The sequence below is a fragment of the Lissotriton vulgaris genome, chromosome 12 (genome assembly GCF_964263255.1).
Source record: "Lissotriton vulgaris chromosome 12, aLisVul1.2, whole genome shotgun sequence".
Taxonomy (NCBI): domain Eukaryota; kingdom Metazoa; phylum Chordata; class Amphibia; order Caudata; family Salamandridae; genus Lissotriton; species Lissotriton vulgaris.
Genome location: NC_141700.1, coordinates 784,367,336 through 784,386,119, shown reverse-complemented (window position 1 = coordinate 784,386,119; position 18,784 = coordinate 784,367,336). Strand labels below are relative to the sequence as shown.

The following is an 18,784-nucleotide window of genomic DNA, read 5'->3' as shown; positions in this document are numbered from 1 at the left end:
GTGGAGGAAGGAACTCAAGAAATGTTTGTAGGAAGAAGGATAGAAGGAAAAGGGAAGTAGAGGGAGGAAAGCAGGAAGAATGAAATAAAAAAGGAATAATGAAAGCCAGAAGTAATTCCGCAGGTATATCTTCCTTCTAACTCAAGACCTCCCCAGGATATCTTTGCTAACTCTCTGTGCTTTATGCAATGCTCATGTTTTCGGTAATATGTAGAGATTGTAATTCTACTAACAAGGACCTTTGCTCCTGTCGGCTGGGGGAGATACCAATGTAAAACACGCCTACAGTTTGTGTTTTGTAATGTTCCCCTTGTGGCTTCGCCCAAGTGCTCTACCCAGTGTACTGTAAACGTGTGCATCAGGATCTCTTGTTGCTACTCATCTGTACATTTTAAGATGGTTTCTTTGTTTCATTTATTCTCTTGTCATCAACTAATAATCGCCGATATTCAGAACTCAGCAGATGTATGTGACAAAGCAAGAACATCTTGTCAGTCGTACGTTTGAGCAGGTCGTACATCTCCACGTGAACATTCTTCAGCACACATCAAACGTGTGTGTAGTACTTTAATGTTGCATGCATGAATTTATTTTCCCTGTTTGGGAATTGCACATTAAATAGTAGGATATGCCTAAAGATATAATGTTTGAGTCACCAAATATTGTGTAAGGAGAAGCCATTTATCTTTAGGTCGGGTTTGTGGGGAAGGAGGTTGACCTTAGTATCTGTGGCATCAGATCTTGGATCCAGTCTTCTGTCTTGAGGAGAGGGCTCTGGCCCAACACATTGCAACTCTCCGCTTTGCTAAGGACAGGGCTAGGGTGCTGAAGCATCTCACCCCAAGAGTGGTCCTAATCCTGAGGCGAGATGCTATGGTATGGCGTATTTCCATCCTCCATGAATATCGCACCCCAATATGCTTTTCTCAAGAGCACTCCCAGGTCATGTGGATGAAACCTGTCCCTTCTAGTCACATCTGGTGTGTTCAGCTGTCTCAGGTAGACCATATACCAGTAGGAGGGATGTGTATAGTATAGTGTTGTATCAATTTAAAAGAGTAAAAGTGATTCCAAATCTTTTTCCCATCAGCGCCTCACACCACAGTGAGGTATCGGCTGAGTAGTGATGGCCAATCTATATATATCAGAGATAGTAAATGAGATGGGCTGTGGGTTTATATCACTAGCATGATGTTGAGTTCTTTCAGGTTCTTTCAGGTTCTCAGGGAGTAGTGTTCAGGGCATTCTGTATTCTGTAAAAAGCATCCAGGGCCCCCTTAGTATATTCCTTCCCTTTGAAGTGCTCTTGTCTTCTCACTTTTAATAACCAGATCAATCATTGGTTTCACGCCCGGTCGGGAGAGCTGAGCGGCAGCCTTGGGTTCCGAGACTACTGGAAGTCAGGGGGTTCTCCTAACAGGAATCATAGAGAGAAATAGATTTGCTAGACCCATTCTGCATGTGAGCCATCGTCATGATTGTATGTTGCACTTTACCGTATCCATTGTCTTTCTAGGTCTGTTCATCCGGTTCATTATTATCATTCCTAGGGGACTCCCTTTCAGCTTCTAGATGTGTGGTCTCCTGGGCTCTGTGCACCCAATAATCGATAGATTGAGCTGAAGCAGTGCAATTTATAATTCTACATTTGAGGCAAAAAAAGTCCTGTGGCAGTGCAAGTGTGTTTCAACTTATTCAGGGTTGTTTGTCCAGCCCCAACAACACTGGGGAATGCTCTGATGAGGACCACACATATACTGGCAGTCCCTCAACCAGAGGCCCACTTCATGAGTGGTCAGTCATTATAGTCAGTAGAGGAGCACTCATCATGTGCTGAGCAATAGTAGGTAAATTCAGAAGAGTGCAGGTATCTTTGTTGCCACCTATCTATCCATTTGTCTTGGTCCATAATTTAAGGAATTTTATCCAGCAGTGCCAGACAGTCCTCTTTGCTCTGTTTCAATCTGCCCAGTTCACTATTTTGGATGGTTTCGAAAAGTCCCCACCCCATAATATTGTCTGCGTGTTCAATTAACTGAATACCTTGTTCAAGTTTGCGTAGATTTTTGGATGATCAGTGTTGTGTCCAGGTGCATTAATAAGACTGACGTGTAGCTCCTCCACTGGTCCCTGAATTGTTAGGAATATTCACTTTGGGTTTCAACGAGTCTTGTCTGTTTTCAACAGAAAACCTTTCCTTTTCAAGATCATTACCCTCTTACGCGTGCACTATATGCTGAATAAAATCACCGGCCGCCCATTTGTGTCGTTGTGTTAGGTGATTTCTTGTAGGAGTTTTACTTCAATCCTGTACGTTTTAAGTACGCTGAAGCCGTTCTAACTTTAATTGTATCAAGTCTTCAATTGTTCCAAGTGATCAGGCCCACGTTCACTCTTGAAGGTTTTGTGCCATGTTCTGATATGTATAGCTTTAAGTCCTATGTGGTGGTATAGGCCTTGCATTGCATCAGCCTGTGTCATTAAACTGTGCAGCAAAGTACCCCATTCCTCCCCTGAGCCACCATGAATACCCCAACTTTCAGTGCACCCATGCCATCTTCTGGGCACCCAATCTTGCATTAACTTACAGTTGGTGCGGAGCACGCTAGGGGTTGGATATGGTGCACACTGCATGTTCACCACAGCTTCAAGGTGGCTACCTGGGGCCAGATGTAGGTAAATGGCATTTACCGATTCGTAAATACCGAATTTTACTGATTCGGTATTTACAAGTCGGTAAATGCCATGTAGGTAAATATTCGGTAACATTTCCCGAATCGTTAAGATTGGGTAATTACCAAATCGGTATTTACCGATTCGGTAATTGCCATTGATTCCTATGGGCCTTGAGGCCCATAGGAATCAATGGCCTTGAGGCCCATAGGAATCAATGGCAATTACCGAATCATTAAATACCGATTCTGTAAAATTACCGATTTGTCAAGGGGAACAGTGTGTCACTTTGACACCCTGTTGCACCCCTGATTCTGGCTTGTGTGCCATGTGACACGCATACATGCCCTTAGGGCATGTATGTGTGCCACATGGCACAGGTGTACATGCACAGATGTGCATGTACACTGGAATTAGTTATTTACCACAAAATATTATTTTGTGGCAAATAACGAATTCTTAAGGGCCTGTGGCACTGTTTCCAGTGCCACCTACATCTAGATTTACCGATTCGGTAAATTTACCGAATCAGTATTTTACCGAATCGGTAAATTTAACGATTCAGTAAATTTACCAAATTGGTAATATTTTGGCCCCCTACATCTCAAACTCCAAATACCGGTCGGTAACGGCCGAAATCAGCCGTTACCGACCGGTATTTGGCAACCTACATCTGGCCCTTAGATTGTTAGATGGGCTGGCAGGTGCCAAAGTCCACCATCTCTTAGAAGGCTGTAGAGTAGAATTGGCTAGGGCCACCTGAGCAAATTTCCCTCCTGAATTCATCTGCTAAACTCCTGGGTTGGGGTGCTTTGCTGAGATTGGAGGAATAGCTATTGATAATTCCATCCTGTCAGATGTCCAGTATGGATTCAGGACAAGGACTGGGGGGACAGTCAAGCAATGACTTCACTCCAACACTCGGCTAGTGTCCCCTTTTCCTGGGAGCCTTGTGCCCTAATATTGACATTTCTTTCTTTTCCTTCACAGCCTTGAGAAAGCCCTGGCTCTACTTGCCACATAGGGCGAAACATGTGTCTTCTGTTCTCTTTCCCTAACAACTTATTCTGTGAAAAATTTTAAATGAGTGAAATGGATTCAATCAAGTGGTGAATAAAAAGAACTATTCTCACTCAAATCAACCTGTATTATTGTGTTGTATTTTAATAAGGAATTACCCTACTGACCGGAATACACACCTTTGGAAAGGAGGAACATATGCTCACAACCCCTCATCTATGTTTGTTGTATATCATTAAGAGTTGTTGTTGCCTGGCTGAACAAAATCATGTGAGTTCCCCAGTCCAATTAGTGGGAGTGCTAGGAGGGCCATCCCGTTCGGAGGGCACAAATGACAACACGCTCTGTACAGAATTTGATTTGGATTGTTGTGGATGTAAACAAGGTGATGGTGTGGTAGGTGCTCCAGGTGAAATTAGCCTTTTGGTAAGATTCTTCTTCACCCCGTTTGCCCACAGGTGAAGTCCAACGATGAAACCCAGACTGTGGGCATGATTCGCCGGGAGAGCGGCCAATTCACGGTGCAGTTCCCCCTTGACCTGGATGTGAATATCAAGGCTGTACTCATTGGCTCATCTTTCTTCTTGGTGAGTATTGTCCGCCTGGGAAGGGATACGGCTTTCAGATGGGATCAGGATATCCCATCTGCTGGAAACCGTCACCATTGTGCCGGAGTGACTCGTCTGCCGAGATCTAAATCAGGTTCTAAAGGATGATGGGAGGTGGATGGGCTAGGGTGAGAGTGAGCACAGGTCTTTGGCTTAAAACCCAGTGGCTGGACATCCCCGAGTAGATTCCCCATTGATTACACAATTGGATAAGCAGGGTCTCCGAGGCAACGATCAGCTCAACTTTACTCCTCTGATGGATCTCAATGCGCAACTTTGTGCAAGGTTTGTAAAGGGACAGGATATAGTATTAAAGGATAATGAAACATTTGAAGATCCATCAAGGGATGTCTAAGTATCATTAGAAGTATGATTCTCTTTTAAATATTAACCTCACTTATTATTCACCAGGAGCACGTTTTACTTTAACTATTTACTATTTAGGGGAATCACTGGATTCCCCGGCTTGGGAGCACCAAGCAATGCAACACATGCACGGCATACAGGTCATCGGTAGGGAACCCCTTCAGTGTCTCTGATGCCTAGGGGAAAAAGAATCCCTTGCTCTAGAGACAATGAATAATTGTTTTAAACAAAAAAAAGCAATGCCGAGCGGGAAGAAACAGTATGGCAATTACCGGGTGAGTCATTGAGTCTGCAGTGGAGCTACTGCACCGGCTGCTCTGATGTGACTGAGAGTTTCAGTCCAGGCAGGTGAGAAGCTCAACAGTAAGCCATAGCTGCCACTTACCTGGCCTGCGACCTGCACCAGTCTAAATAACCCAAATAGCCCTTAAATAGGGTAAATAGTTAATTTAGGTTTAGGATAATGGAAAATACTGGACATGGGGTACTAAGAACCTGGTAGAATATTGCACACTGACTTAACTTGCAAAACGACCTATATACTGAGAAATCGTAGTGGGTTGATGACCGACCTACCTAGAGAATACTAATGAGGCAGGCCACAATTTTTGACCCACTGCGATTGGCTACATCTACAGAGATGGTGGCTAATAAGAGACCTCAGACCACCATTCCTGTGATTTCTTTTTAAAATTGAAAACTTTTTTTTATAGAAGCTGCTCCATTTCCTCAAAGAAAATGGGATTGCTTTAAAAAAAAATCAAGTTATGAATCTGGGCCACTGCCTCCTCCACTTGAAGCTGCCATTCCAATTTGCTACGGGCAAGGGGTCCAAAGAGAACTCATCCCCTTTTGAGAAAGTGTTACCTTGGGAGTTTGTAACGTATCACTTATATGCAACGGAAATTGCAGTCACAAACCATTGACACACAGGAAACCAAATCGCAACTTTGAAGGAATGCCCACAATACGTCTCCTCCAAATTGGGATTCGGTATCCATTTCTAAAGTGATTTTAGGAGTGTTTAAAACTTTACTGTGTCCTAAAATGGGTTTAGTACATACAAAATAACTTTTTAGTGGATACCAAATGTTCTAATTTCACAAATCAGAGTGTTTGTGAAGGCTAAAAGCTTTGGTACATCTGGCCCACTGTGCTTTGTTGTGAGTGTTTGCTGGTGGAGAAGCCGGAGGCTGAATTATATCCGCCAGGCTATTGATTTGGTAAAGGCAGTTTCTCTGCAAGACTGAGGGTGTCGAATCTCACGTAGGGTGGAAGGAGCAGTGAGAAGCCAGCCAGTAGGAGACTGGGACGGGGACATGTAGGAACAAAAACTAGTATGGAGTCATCTTCACCTTGATAACATCTTCTATGCCAGCTCTGGTGTAATGTAATGCTTGCCTCTTGGCTTCTGGCAGTGCAGACTGCAAGAAGCCCTGAGCATAGCTTTTAAACCCATATGCTTATACTTTACTAAGGGATGGTGGGACACTTTAGCTTTGAGACATCTGCCCCCCAACTCAAGTTGATGTTGTGGGCTGGTATAAATGACATGGTGGGCAAGGAAGAACAGATTTCTGGCTCATTGTGGCCCATAGCTTCAAGCTTTTATGGAAGGCACTGGAGAATAACCTGGCCTCAGGCATGTACACCCTGCTTTCTAGCAGGTGACGCGTCAGCTTTCCCCTAGGTTGGCATGGAATGTGGGTGGGTCCAACTTCTACTGAAGTATGTTGAGTGCTTCTTGAAGTAGAGATCAAAGCAACTGTAGCGTATAAACTAGGTTTTTCATGAAAGTTGGCATTGATCACAGCACTCAGGTTGGCCCCTCATCACCTAAGGCTTCTTTAGACTGGCACAACCACTTGTACAATTTCCGTGTGCTCACTTTACCACAACTCACCACGTGAAATGGCAGCCTTTCTTCAGAGGACAGTGTCATCATGCCCCAGACAGCAGCTCCAAGAGTTCAGCAGGTTGTAACTCAATGGAACATTACAGTTCCTTCTGCAAAGACACTTGCTCATTGGGCACACTTTTGATCTCAAACAAGACATGCCCAAAATGACTGCCTTGCTAGTATTTAATCTGGGCAAGGGTGCCACAATCTTCTGACATGGAAAGGGACATCCCACCTCTTTTTCTTGGGACTAATAGTTAATCTGGTGAGTATCTTTTTGAAATTGCTCATTTGTTCTCGTCCAGCGAGAAGGCCGGGTTGGAAATACTATGTGCACATGTCTAGGGGGTTATCCTGGGAACCCAACTTCAAAGACTGGGAGGGCTTGAGTCTGTGATTCCCAAAGTACCCTTCTGAGAGATCAGAGGCTCCACTAGTACCCACAAACTTCCTCGCCCTGGCACATACACACCCCCATAGGCACAATCAAGTGGCTAGTATTGGTGGGCACGACTCACTCAATTCTGTGTAGCGTAATCACGCCTAACAACCCGTAGATCCCCAAGATAACACGTAATAACAACAGAAGAGTAAATCTGCCTTTAGCGCTATTTTTTGGGAGGAAAAAACGCAAGCACGGATGCGTTTTGTGCTAAGAAATATCGCTAAATACAACAAAAAATGGATAGCAAAAAGCAAGCAGCTACTCATGCTCGCTAAATAGGCACGTAGGGTCGGATTTTCCCCCAACTTACTCCCAGAATTTATTGCTGTTTTCTTGGCGCAAAATGCACCCTCAAGTCCAGAATGGCTGTGAAGATGCATTCGGCTCTAAGAAAATAGTGTTAAATGCAACAGAACATAAGCTGCAGCGCGAGTAGTTGCTCACTAAATGTGCCCTCGTTGTAGGATGTTCCCCCCCCTCCCCCCAAATTGCTGTTAATTACATGACTGGGCATAAATGTGTTATTATCAGTAATTCTGTGTCAAATAATAACACAGGATTACCAAAATCACTTCCGGGTACTCAGGCATAATTGAAATTTTGTCCAGGGCTAGTGCCTGGGCCCAGAAACCTTGCATACACACACTAAAATCAAACAGCATTCTCAAAATGTGTACTATTATGAGTAATATCAGTTTTGAGGGACAATACAGGGTGTTTACCAGAATGACTTGGATGAGACGGAGTGTGTCATGTGGTGGCTACAATTGACGAAAGATAAGGGCGGCTGGTCTTTTCTGGAGGTGGAGACTGGAGCTCAGATAGCCCCTTCTAAGACGTGAGCCTACTCGCAAGAAAATGGAGTACAAGATTAGACCTTATTTGCCCAAAAACATATTCAGAAAAACTCTTTTGGGATTCATACTGTGGCTCAGATGTTTACAGCGATCCTACAAATGTTAGTCATGCCTGATCGTGTGGCCATCACACTATAGTTTTTTTAACAGGAAATCCTGTCTCAACCGAAAAACAACCTTCGCTCTGTGTATGTTTCCTGCTCTCCCTCCCTTTCCTCTGGTTTAGTGACCTTCCAGAAGCAGTAATGTGAATTGCAGCCGGCCTGTTCTTAGATGTCCTTTGTGGATAAGGCGAGAAGTTCTCTGTCTTCAGAAAAGACAGCATAAGTAACCACTAGAGCTCTCATGTCTGGCTGTTCTTATCCAAAGGGGAAGTTGACCCACAGGGGAACTGGAATAGGGGTGACCAAGTTGATACAGAGTGAGGCAACAATGGTGAAAGAGGATGTGGCCACCGAAGCAACTGAGAATGGGACCACTGGGGTGATGGAGAATGCTGCCTCCATGGTGATGGAAAAAGGGGGCCACCAGGGTGATGGAGAATGCAACCACTGGATTGATTGAGAATGCAACCCACTGGGGTGATTGAGAATGCAGACAATGGGGTGATTGAGAATGCAGCCACTGGGGTGATTGAGAATGCAGCCACTAGAGTGATTGAGAATCCAGACACTGGAGTGATTGAGAATGCAGCCACTGGGGTGATTGAGAATGCAGCCACTGGGGTGATTGATAATGCAGACACTGGGGTGATTGAGAATGCAGCCACTGTGGTGATTGATAATGCAGACACTGGGGTGATTGAGAATGCAGACACTGGGGTGATTGAGAATGCAGACACTAGAGTTATTGAGACTGAGGGAGTATGTGGTCGCCTGACTGAGGGAGTATGATGTCACCTGACTGAGGGAGTATGATGTCACCTGACTGAGGGAGTATGCGGTCATCTGACTGAGGGAGAATGCAGTACACAGGGTGATTGGAAATTCGGTCCCCAGGGTGAAAGTTAATTGGTTCACCATGGTAATGGAGAATGCAACCTCCAGTGTGCTGCAAAGTGAGGGATCTGGTTGATGGCAAATTGAGACTAAACTTTACATTAGGTGTTTTCATTTCCCATGCTTCTTGCCCTAGACACTTGCATCTCACCAGACTCCTGTATCTCACCTTCTGTTCTCTTGTCATCTCTCAGGATGCAGAAATTTACAATCGGAGAATGAAGATGTTGCGAGACGCGCAGCACAACCGCCACTAAACTAACCCTAAGCTCTCTTTACGCTGGAGAAAGAGCGAATACTGGAGAAGACTGGATCCTGGTGCACACTGCCTCTTGCTGCCCCTCCTTTCATCAAACTACTTTCCCACACCTACAAGCATAGATGTCTCGACAAGAAAAGTTCTGATCTGTGTCGGGCACAAAAAATACCAAGCCCAAGGCGGAGGTGGGGAGTCTGGGGATGTAGCTTTATCTTCTGGCTTCCTGTGTAGGAATGGCTTGAGCGAGCCGCAGGGGCCAAGGACACAGATCTGATTTCTTCAGTGCCATTTCAATGAGTGACTGACATCCTGTGACCCAGCAGGAGAGGGGAGTCTGTAAAATGTCTGTGTCTTTATGGACACATGCAGTTCACTGCAGTACTCCTACCGACACACCCACCACTTAAACGCTTACAAACACATCTCTTAAGCACTCATTTACACCTGCCTCACACATGTATACACACAGGTCCGTTCTGTGCTCCTTCCGCCTGCCACACTTGAACACATACACACAGGTCCCTTCAGCCCTTCTACAACCCGTCACACATGGATACATACACACAGGTCTCTTCAGCCCTTCTACAACCCCTCACACATGGACACATACACACAGGTCCCTTCAGCCCTTCACACATGGATACATGCACACAGGTCCCTTAAGCCCTTCTACAACCCCTCACACGTGGATGCATACACATGGTCTCTGCAGTACTCCTCACTAATCACCCTCCCCCACACATGCACATGTAATTGTCTCCTCAGCATTCCTCCACACACAGAAATACATGTGTCTCAGTCTCCACACACATATACATATGTCCCTGGAATATTCCTACACATCCTTCCACACAGATCATAGATAAACATCTCTTTAGTTCTCCTGTCGACTCATACACACATGTGCACACATAGTCTCTTCGGCACTCCTTCACAAACCCCCACACAACTGTCTCTTCGGCAGTCCTGTACACACATTCAGGTCTCTTTTGCACTACTACACACATTTCTTTTCTGCACCTGTGCCCATGCCACGCCTGCTGAGGCCACGATTATGAGTTGTACTGTACTGGTTTGATGGCAGACTTTCACTAGTAAAATCAGTACAGTACGGTCAACACCTCGCCAGTTCCGTACAGCTAATGGTTAAACCCTGCAGAACAGGGATTCACTTGCTGGACCGGATTTATTGCCCGGTTTTCATTATTAGTTAATATTGGGTCCGCTCTTCACACAACCAGAAGAATCCGGGTGCGGGAACACCAGTTGTAATAGGGAGAAGTGGATTTCCACACTGGAATGCATCCCCACCTGACTCTCAGTCGGGGCCTAGATATTTTTTACATACTTGTGGTCAAATTTATCATGTTCACATATTATGTGTTTATACTTGCATATGGTCCTTGTCACTGCACCTAAGTGATAGGCACATTCAGGTCTCTTGACGCAAACAAAACCTTTTCAAAAGTGCTTCAAAACAACTCTATACACATAGAAACCTCTCCATCAATCGTAGACACATCAACATGTTTATGAGATGGCCTCATCATTTTGTAAATGCATACCTCCAAACTTCTGTAGAACTCTTTGCTACGTATAAAAGAGGTCTCTTCAACCCTGTAATACAACCACATATGATGTCTTGCTGTCCCTGTAATACACATGTTTAATGTCTCTTTAGCACTCTCATGCACACATCCTCAAGGTCCTGCCAGCAGTCAGATCGTTAAGGTCTCTCTAGCACTCTTATAGGCTTATCTTCAAGATATCTTAGCATTTTTAGGTTGAGCCTATGCAGTGCACATGCGCTGTCTCTCGACATGCTGCATTCTACTCTAGGTGCTTAGACCACGCTCACTGCTTTCCATTTACTCCTTCTAATGCCTTTCTAAATTTGTTTCTTTTCATTCATAAAATGCTGCTCTTGTCCCACCTTTGGGTGTACTTTTCACTTTCGTGTGGACTGCCCCTGTTTCATGTCCCCATGCTCTTTGATTTATTTATCGTTTCTTCGGCGCACTATGTTTTTAATTGAATTGGTCCTACGGCCGCTCTCGTTCCCATCTCTCCACCTGCACCATTTATTACGAGCCTCCGGTCTACCCGTTCAGGGTTTGTCCTGGGCTCTGGCATTGCATCCAGTGGCTGATATCGGCATATTCCATTTATTGTCGGCCCTCAACCTCTGAGCTGCTCACACCGGCGATAGTGTAAGACTCACCTGTTTGTCGTGACCCAGGCTTCCGCCGGTGAGTTCCTGCTTGTGCTGGCGCACAGTAGTAATAATACTAGTACTTTGGTGTTGTGTTAACCACAGCGCATTCTATGAACTGACTGGTTTCATGGCTACCGAGTGACATCCAGCCCAGCTGGAGTGAACCCGGAAAGACGAAAAAGTTGGACATGCCACAACAACGCGAAGCTGTGATCTGCATACAGCACAGATCTCTGCTGCATGCGCTTAACCCACTGAGCTATCTAATCGGAATGCATAATTCGGTACATGTTATCTGCCATTGTTGCCAATACAGCTCCAGTAAATGGCTTTTGGAAGAAGCAGGAACATGTGCGCACAGCCGCCGTCCTTCCCCTCTCCCTCCCTTTCTTTGTCCCTCTATGCTCCTTCCCTAACCCCTTGATGGACACACTTCTCACCACATTCTCGTCTCTGCCCCACAGCAGCTCTGGGGAAAGCCTTGCAATTCAAATGCCTGCAGCTATTTTCCTGGAAGCTAAAACTCTGCAGCCGGAATGTAATAACAGCAGATAATAACTGTCCTGTCCTCTCCGCTCAGACTAATCTCCTGGCCTGTGCACAGTCACACGTGGTGCTCGCAGCTGAGGGGGCTGTCCCCCCTCAGATCGCTCTACTCAGATTGCATGTCTGCTGTATAATTGGAGCTGTGTGCTCTCCTCTATTGGGGATGGTATGAACTTTCCATCTGACTCCGTGAACTGCACGTAGCATGTGATAATGGGACAATATGTCAAGTGTATACTCCCACCACCACAACGTAGAAATGTGTATTCACTTTGCCGTAATGCGAAGTTTGTGTGTTTTCACTTCCAAATCAGGCTTCAGAAGCAACCAATGCACCGAGATTGCACTCCTCACTGCAACAGACAACATATGCAATCTCCTCGACCAAGGCGAAACAAAAGTCCTCATTCGCCTGGAACTCTCTGCAGCCTTCGACACCATCTCCCACTACACCCTCTATGCAAAACTTCATGACACCGGCATCCGCAGCAAAGCCGCAGAGTGGATCCTCTCATATAGTCAGGCGTCTACAGTTCTCCTCAGAACCTACAGAGATCAGCTGCGGAGTCCCTCAAGGTTCCTCCCTGAGCCTCACCCTATTCAACATCTACATGGCCCGCTGGCAGCCATCCTCAAAAACCACAGACTAAACATAGTCTCCTACACCGACAACACCCAGCTGATTCTCTCCCTCACCGACGCAACTACATCCGCAAAGAAAAACTTCCATAATGAGATGAAGACAGTCAATACATTGATGAAGTACAGCTGTATCAAACTCAACTCCAGCAAAACCTAAGTCCTCATCCTCGGAACCACCCCCTCTGCCTGGGACAAACCCTGGTGGCCCGCAGCGCCCGGAGCTCCCCGCATCCACAGACCACGCATGTAAGCTCAGCATCATCCTTGACTACTCACTCTTAATGAACCCCCAAATCAACGCCGTCTCATCCTCCTGCTTCCACATGCTCCGCCTGCTTCAAAAATATTTTTAAGTAGATCCCCACTGAGTCCAGAAGGACGGTAAGCCAGGCGCTCATCAGCAACAAACTCCGCTACGGCAACGCACTCTATGCCAGCACCACCCAGAAGCTCCAAAAGAAATTGCAAAAAATCCAGAATGCCACCGCAGGTCTTATCCTTGGCTTCCCCTGCCACAGCCACATCTCCATCACCTGAGAAACCTCCACAGGCTCCTGATCAAGAAAAGAATCACCAGTGAGCCACACCTAGTGAAGAGGTGTGGCTCACTGGTTAGAGGCGGCAGACCTGTAAGTAGAGAACGGCCCGGGACCAGGGTTCAATTCCCGACGCGGCAGGGTCGTGGACCAGGGGTCAACGGACTTGATAATTCTCGCCTCAGTGCCTACTCTAACCAGGGAACACACTCGGTAACTCTGGGCATTAAGCTTGCCTCATCTCTACAACGGCCCCCCACAGACGCCGGGGATGCCTGGTTGCACCCTGGAGATACCCAGAAAGGGACCATCTCACAGGGAAAACCAGGATGGGTTCCCCAGCGGTCTCCAGCGCCAGGCCACTCGGGTAGAGTAACAGTGCGCTTTACAAGAATCCCACATTTACACATTCAAGCTCCCCACGCATGGCCACAAGGCCCTCCACATCAGGTCTGCATACCTCAACCACCGCCTCTCCTTCTACACTGCCATCAGACACCTCCGCTCCTCCAACCTGGCCCTGGCCACCATACCACGGATCCGCAAGACCACGGCTGGAGGAAGAACCTTCTCCTACCTCGGCGCAATGACCTGGAACTCTTTCTTTACATCTCAGGCAATCACCCTCACTGCCTCAATTCAGGAAGGACATCAAGACCGGGCTCTTCGACTGAACTGCAGAACTACCTCCACCCCCCATGCCTTGAGACCCGAATGGGTCATTAGCCATGCTCTGTAAGAACCCTGATTGGTTTATTGTTTTACCATAACATATAAAGCTGTCCCTGTAGAAAGGCTGCAACTGCTGTCTGCGCTTTCACAACAGGAAGTACAATATCTGTGAGATAATACCAAAAACCTATTTTCTTTCTGTGGCGAGTTGAAAAGTGTATTTTTACAGGAAAATTTCCAAAGTGGACTTTATTCTTTTGATAATGACAACAGCGAATATCCGTGTAGTGTGGAAGCGGGCTTTCTTTGTATGGAAGATACTACATGCATGCTTTTCTAGATGGGGAGATGATGTGACATTACAACCAGAGCTGCCAACTTCTGAACTGAGGAACCAGGTTCCAGGTTCCAGTCTCAGCTAAATATCCTGTAATTTTGGGCAATCACTTAATCGCTCCATGCCCCCTCCCTCCCCCCCCCCCCCAAAAAAAGAATATGACCTTGTTTATCATTACTGTCTCTGTGGAATTACAAAAAGCGATACACAAACAGTTTCAATAACAACATTGTTCATACAGTTAACTATGCACTTAGGGCTCAACATTTGTAATAGAGAATGTGTCCAGTTCTGACAAAGTCCAAAAAAGTACTAAAATTTATTGTAATGAATATTTTGCCATTGGGTCCATCTGTCTGTTTCCATAACAACCATCTGTAACTATCCTACCCATGCATCACCTATTATCTTTTCATTCATCTAATCACCCAGATATCCATCCATATGTGCATACAGGTATCTATCCATTCAAGCATTCATACCAACATCTATCACTCCACCAACCTATTCATCCTACATGAGACCTCTTCTTCGTAAATGCTCACATTAGCGGAGTGCAGGAACACGATATTTCAGAGCCTGGACTCAAAGAAGGTATCGAAGCGAGGCACAACGTACTCCGACTAAAGTGCATTTTCAATGCTGCACCTGATGCAATTAAGCAGATCTCAATTGATCTTTTCCTGCGTACAAAGGGGCTGTACACAATCGGATCGCCTCATGTATAAAGTAATATTGGATAAATGTTGCTGTCATCTCCAGAAGCCAAATTATATAGGTAGTTTACATCTCCAGATTAAATGCAGCACACTTACAATGCTAATAGCTCCAACTCTTTTTCTCGAGGATCCCTCCACTGGAATAAAAAAAAGAATTAAAAAACATTATCATTTACAACGCCAATAGCTCTAATATACACAAATGCGTGACTGATTGCATTGCAAAAGCTTGTTATTCACATATTTTCGAGATCTTTCCAACACTCTAATACACTTATATTTGAGGTTTGTCTGGCAGACTTCTAAACATAGCTCCAAGATGTCTTCAGCATCTCTCCATCACTAACCATCTAATACTTTGATTTACAGGTAAACTGCAGTCCTTCTTTACCTAAGACAGGATTCCCATATAATAAATCCATGTATAAGATATCTTCGCTCTGCTCCTCTCCAGACACACAAGAGGCATTTGCCAATTGTTCTGCTCATGTTCTAGAGGCCTGTTATCTGTTATATACAATATTCATTTAGTACACCTTTCGCTTGTTTGCATGAGATCTATTCTGTGCCACTGTTAAGATATACATATACTAAATATATTCTTTACTTATCTACAAACGACCCTTAGTGTGCTCCTATACTGGTATGCAATAAGCATTTATCACATTTTGCGCTCATATCGAAGTTATCTATTCTGCACTCAAATAAAAATAGACCAGGCCTAATTAACACTCTTTGCTTTTCACCATCATATCTATTCTCGGGTCCTATTAAAATGTATGTAAGATATATACTAGAAAGCAACACAAGCGCCACTGCTGAGAAAAGCTATTGACCAACAAGGCTCAGTACATATGGGTGTTTAGAATGGAAGGACCCATTGCTCACCCGCGGAGAAAAGGCGAAGCAGCAAGTTCGCTCCGCGACTAATGAGAAGCATGGACTAGACGTCAAGCCAGCCGCCGACGTCAGTGCAGCCCCTGAATGCACCCCACGGTGAAACCTTTTGAATTTCCTGCCTTGATCTTCCATCTTCGAATTTCTTAGTTGTCTGGTTCAATGGCTAAAGAACCAGTATAGGTCCTGAGGAGAACCCCATTAATCATAAGGGTTCGAAACGCGTCGACCATCCTTTCCCCGTATCTGGTCTACAAGTTTTGCGCTAAAAACAAGTTTGTTTACCACCTTTCAGAGAAGTGGATTCTCGTTCAGAGATTAAGTTAAAAAGACTTTAGAAAATTCTAAAACTCCAAGGGATTCCTTCAACTGATTTATGACCGATACGTGGTTTCACTTTCTTTGTGTCTATCTGTTGTTTTGATTGTTTTACTGATCACTGTGTATGCATGTGTTTTGTATGACTGGAAGGCCATGTATGTTGGAAGTGTGTAAATATTATGCTACATGTTATTGTTGTTCATTGTATATATATAAAAAATGTTTGTCTTTTCCATGCACTAAAAAATAATGTGTTATCAACAATGAAAAAGATTTTTGAAAGAGGAATAAATTCCTAGTTGCTAAAGAATTGTGCAGGTTGTTTATGCTTCATTCTAAACACCCATATGTACTGAGCTTTGTTGGTCAATAGCTTTTCTCAGCAGTGGCGCTTGTGTTGCTTTCTAGTATAGTTTGACTCAGCCGCGCTGAGTAACGAGTCAAGACCCTAGTGTGTTTTGCTGTAAGATATATACAGCACTGTGCCCCCTTTACACAAGATGTGTTTTGTGCTCCTGTACAGACATGAAATAACCATTTACCACATTCTGCGTTACTGTGCACGTTATCTGGTATGTCCTCATATACAAATATCCAATTCCAGTCTCTGTGTACATAGCACGCTATCTGTTCAGTGCGGTTATAAATACATAAAGGCTTTTACCGTGTTCTGCCTCGGATATACCTGTTTGATTGACCTTGTTAGTTGGATTTTTCTCTAAGGAGTGGTATTCATTTTTAACAAGTCTAGTTGCATCCCTTTTAAGTTGGTAGTGCGCTCCACTGAAATGGGTTAAGTACAGTAATACTTTAGAAAGCAACACTTTGTTTTTATTTTATTTTGAACAGAAAGACTAAAAATAACAAACATTCTCAAAACACCTTAAACACCTTTCAAACAGTGACATGAAAAAGGTGTCATGTTAGTGGCTAACCGTGTACCCTCAACCCTACACTGTAAATCCTATATCCTTACCCAAAGCACTGCATCTTCTCCCCTATACCCCAAATGCCTAACCCCGTACCCACTCTCTAACCCCTATCCTTCACCTCTATGCTCATAACCATATACCCTTAACTCTTTACCAAGGACACCTGTACCCTAAAACCCTTACAATTCATCACTAACTCCTTAGCCATAACCTGTATATGCTTTACTTCTATCCCCTAATCCGTACCACTGTGCCTTTAACCTTATACCTTTAACCCAAATCCTTAATTTTTTACACCAAATCCTAACCCTCAGTTTCTGAGCCCAAATCACTGTCCTCTAAACCCTAAACGGGACACCCTGTTCCCTTAATCCCTAACCCTGTACTCTAAACCTCAATATCCCTAGCTCACAACCCTATACCCCAAACCTATAACCACTACCCTTTAATTCTCAGCCTGTATCACTTTACTCTTTAGCCTTCACCCCAAACCGTAGCCCTGTTTCTTTATTCACTAACGCTATACCTCAAAGCCCTATACCACAAACCCTTAACCTTATATTCCAAACCCCAATCCCTAAACCCATCTTCTTAAACCCTGTCCCTCATATCTAACAGCCTTAAGTGCTACCCCTTCACCCCATTTATAGTGTCCAAATTTCAGTTCATTTTAGGAAAACACATTGAGAAGTGTCTCCGTAAGGTATTCATTCTTAAAACAGATACTTGGGAAATGTTGTTTGTTTTCGGATCTTTCAGGAAGTACCATCTTTTCTGTGCTCCTGCACAGCCGTGAAATAACACACTTATCCGATTATGTGAGAATGTACACGCTAGCCATGCTGAGATACTGGAAACATAAAGAAGTGGTATTTATTGGATTAACTTCGTATATACACAAAGAAATGCCCACAAACCTGAATAGAGCTCTGTTTCCTATTGAATGTTCTACGTGCATGAAGGCTTCTGGGTAAGAAGGGGGCTCAGAGGCTGATCAGAATTTGTTTTAAACCTGTGTAACAGATCCTAGCCGCCTTCAGAGAAGGGAGAAGAATAACTTTTAGAGGTGGATCAGAGTCAGTGACATGCTAAGATAGGCCCAAGATACATTTCCAACTTCTGCTGTGTGAGAATTCTTAAACTTGGGGGGAAACTCCTGCTTTCTACTTCAAAGGCAACATTTATAAAGTTTATTAGGAGTTGTGGAAAAAACTTAGATTGATTTGTCAAAAAACCTTTTAAAAGTTGGTATTGCTTGGCTAGCCTAGGTCAGATTCTTGCTGTCTTGGTTTTATGGTTAATGGGTTTGTATAAGTGCAAGTGAAAGCAGATTCAGCTGTTATGTTGGCTGTATTTAGATATGATATTACTTTTTTTAGACTACAGACTAATTCTATTTTAAAAATTGAATCTGTAGACATTTTTTTTAAAACAATGCACAGCTTTGAAATACGACAACTGCCTTAAATTCTGTTTAGCTGGATGCACTACTAAAAGCTGAAGAAGAGTTTGCTTGAAGATTGTTATGAAGCATTTGATGGATTGTGCCTTTTTTATAGTTGTGTATTATCGTACCAAAACGTATACAATAACAATGTCATTATTATTAAACATTTTAAGTAAACAAGCCTGAGTTTTTCTTAACGTGTATTTTTATAACTAGGAAATTTATTCTAAAAATGCTGAATAACTTTTGTTACGTTTTAATAACCTCTCCGTCTGCTCTAAAACTCATGAAGGCCATTTACAACTTTAAAATAAGGTGGGCCTTTTTAATTGACTTACAAAAAGTTTATGGATGTTCATCAATCTAAAATTCTTTTTAAATTTAAGAAGTTATA

At 44.1% G+C, this 18,784-nt stretch overlaps 1 protein-coding gene across 4 annotated transcripts in view; it reads left to right on the top strand.

The window, feature by feature from the left end:
* LOC147678715 (phospholipid scramblase 3-like) overlaps window positions 1–18,571 on the top strand; it is a 121,355-nt gene extending 102,784 nt beyond the window's left edge. For 2 of the 4 annotated variants that reach the window (XM_086946172.1, XM_086946171.1), the window contains 2 exons: window positions 4,152–4,280; window positions 9,062–18,571. In XM_086946172.1, coding sequence (XP_086802298.1) covers window positions 4,152–4,280; window positions 9,062–9,124 — 192 coding nt within the window. In that variant the 3' untranslated portion in view covers window positions 9,125–18,571. The remainder of the gene's footprint in view (window positions 1–4,151; window positions 4,281–9,061) is intronic. The other 2 variants (XR_015302494.1, XR_015302493.1) reach the window with 2 other exon arrangements.
* Window positions 18,572–18,784: the final 213 nt, after the last annotated feature.